The 1,907-nt window shown below is 48.5% G+C and overlaps 1 protein-coding gene across 1 annotated transcript in view; it reads right to left on the bottom strand.

Moving 5' to 3' along the window:
• Positions 1–600: 600 nt before the first annotated feature.
• Positions 601–1,907, bottom strand: part of LOC105534316 — a 3,507-nt gene continuing 2,200 nt past the window's right edge. The window contains exon 4 of the mRNA XM_011973023.1: positions 601–734. Within this exon, the coding sequence (XP_011828413.1) occupies positions 643–734 (92 nt within the window). The 3' untranslated portion in view covers positions 601–642. The remainder of the gene's footprint in view (positions 735–1,907) is intronic.

Here is a 1,907-nt window from a genome sequence, read left to right as displayed (position 1 = left end):
CTTGCTTGAACTATTAGCACAGGCACAGTTAAATGCTAGTAAGCAATAATAGGTATTCCCGCATTATGTATCATATTCATGAAAGTTTAGAGCTGGAAGGTTAAGTGTCCCCCTGGGGTCTCACAGCTAGACACTTGGCACCCCACAATTTCCACTCTACCTCTAAATCAGTTTAATCCGCGTTATACGTCAGAGTACAGAAGTTAGGTGATATATTTAAAATTATAATTTAGCATTTGAAAACTACCGACAAACTGAATCAGGAAGCTCGAGTCTGATGAAGTGGGATGAAATTGTGCTCTGAAATTTAAGCCAGTCTCTCGAAGCGTTGAACCACCTAAGGCAGAGTTTAAACAAAGGCTGAAGCGTGAAGGTTTGCTGGGGGAAATCAGTGGGTTCCCCTGAGCAGCGTGAAGTCATCAGGCCAAGGTAATGCTTCCCAGAGGTGTAACCGCTGTGTGTGGGGGTGGGAAGGGGGGCGGAAACGCGCAGTACTTTGCAGGTCAGCCCCTGGGGACTGGGATGGCTGACTACCTGGTATTGCAGTAAAATGCTTGACCTCTAATCACATGCCCCAACACTACACCTTGTGCGACGTGCTGAAAGCATCATTTCCAGTTTATTCGACTTTTCTGTTTCGACTTATTCATTATAGCCCATATATGTGATAAGGACTAAAAACCCAGTCTTCAAAGTCCTGTCGAGTTCCAAAGAAGTCCAACCCTCGGAAGATCCTTGGAAGGGGAAGAAGGAAAGAAAGAAAAACCTGTTTTATCCTGTAACAGTTTCAGTGCAATCTCCGAAGACCAAGTTGGTTAATTTGTAAACTCACTCTCATTTTTTCCTAAACAGTGCCACCTACTGTCCATTTTAAGTCATCAGCAGGCTTGTTGGCAAGGACCAAGGGAAAGAAAGGGGGCGGGGTGGGGGGGGGAGGAGTAACCAAAAAACGAACTCTACCCAGCCTTGGGGCATTGTGAAAACGACGAGGACAGGCCATCTCCACGCAAGACATATTTTTACTCGTTAACTTTGCAGAAGGCTTGCAAGAACCAAAAGCCATTTAAGCCATTTCCTTCGAGATGGCTAAATACAAGTCATCCAGAACACAATTTTTATTATTGTATTTTTAATGCGCGCTGTTTGAGTACTTTTACGTTAGGGGACCAGGTTGAGCAAAAATATACATATAATTATTTTTCTATTTTTTCCGCCCACCCACGGCAGAAACCTCTTTATGAGAAAGGCTTTGACACTTGACGTCAGCTCAGAAACTTTTGAGTTGGCGGGAAGAAAGGGTTAACAAGTGGTGGACCAGCGCGGTCTTTTTAGAGTCCCAGCCGGCTGTCGAAGGCTTCAGGTACACACACACATGCACACTTACACACACACACACACACGTGCACACACCCCTCCCAACTGTTCCTCCTCGGGTCGGTTACTTAGCTGAAGGGCACCATTTGGCTTTAAAACAAATTACTTAAGCGCAACAGGGAGTTTTATCGCTTGGAGGGAACTTGTAACGCGGGAGTTCAGGGAAATGCAAGAGGCGAGGGCTCCCACCGCCGCCGCCAGAGGAGAGTAGGGAATCAGGTGGTGGCCCCCTATGTGTCTTGCATTTCTCTGCACACGTTAGCAATCAAGTTAATTGAATTCATTGGAGTTTAGAACCGGCCTCTAGCTCAGAGAAGGCTTTGAATGGCCAATTTCTCTCTCTCCCTCTCCCCCTCCCCGCCTCCCGCCCGCCCGCCCGCCCGCCCCGCGGGACAGTGGCTGCTGCGTGCAGGGGGAGGAGCCAGTCACAGGGCCCATCCCGTCGGTCCCGCCCCTTGGAGCAAAAAGGCATTCTGGAGCAACCGAACCTGCTAACGGAACTTGGGCGCGTAGGCGGGGCCCGGGTCGAGATT

The sequence above is a fragment of the Mandrillus leucophaeus genome, unplaced genomic scaffold, assembly GCF_000951045.1.
Source record: "Mandrillus leucophaeus isolate KB7577 unplaced genomic scaffold, Mleu.le_1.0 Scaffold133, whole genome shotgun sequence".
NCBI classification, from domain to species: domain Eukaryota; kingdom Metazoa; phylum Chordata; class Mammalia; order Primates; family Cercopithecidae; genus Mandrillus; species Mandrillus leucophaeus.
The sequence above is the reverse complement of the archived record's forward strand: the minus strand, read 5'-3'. Positions and strand labels throughout refer to the sequence as shown.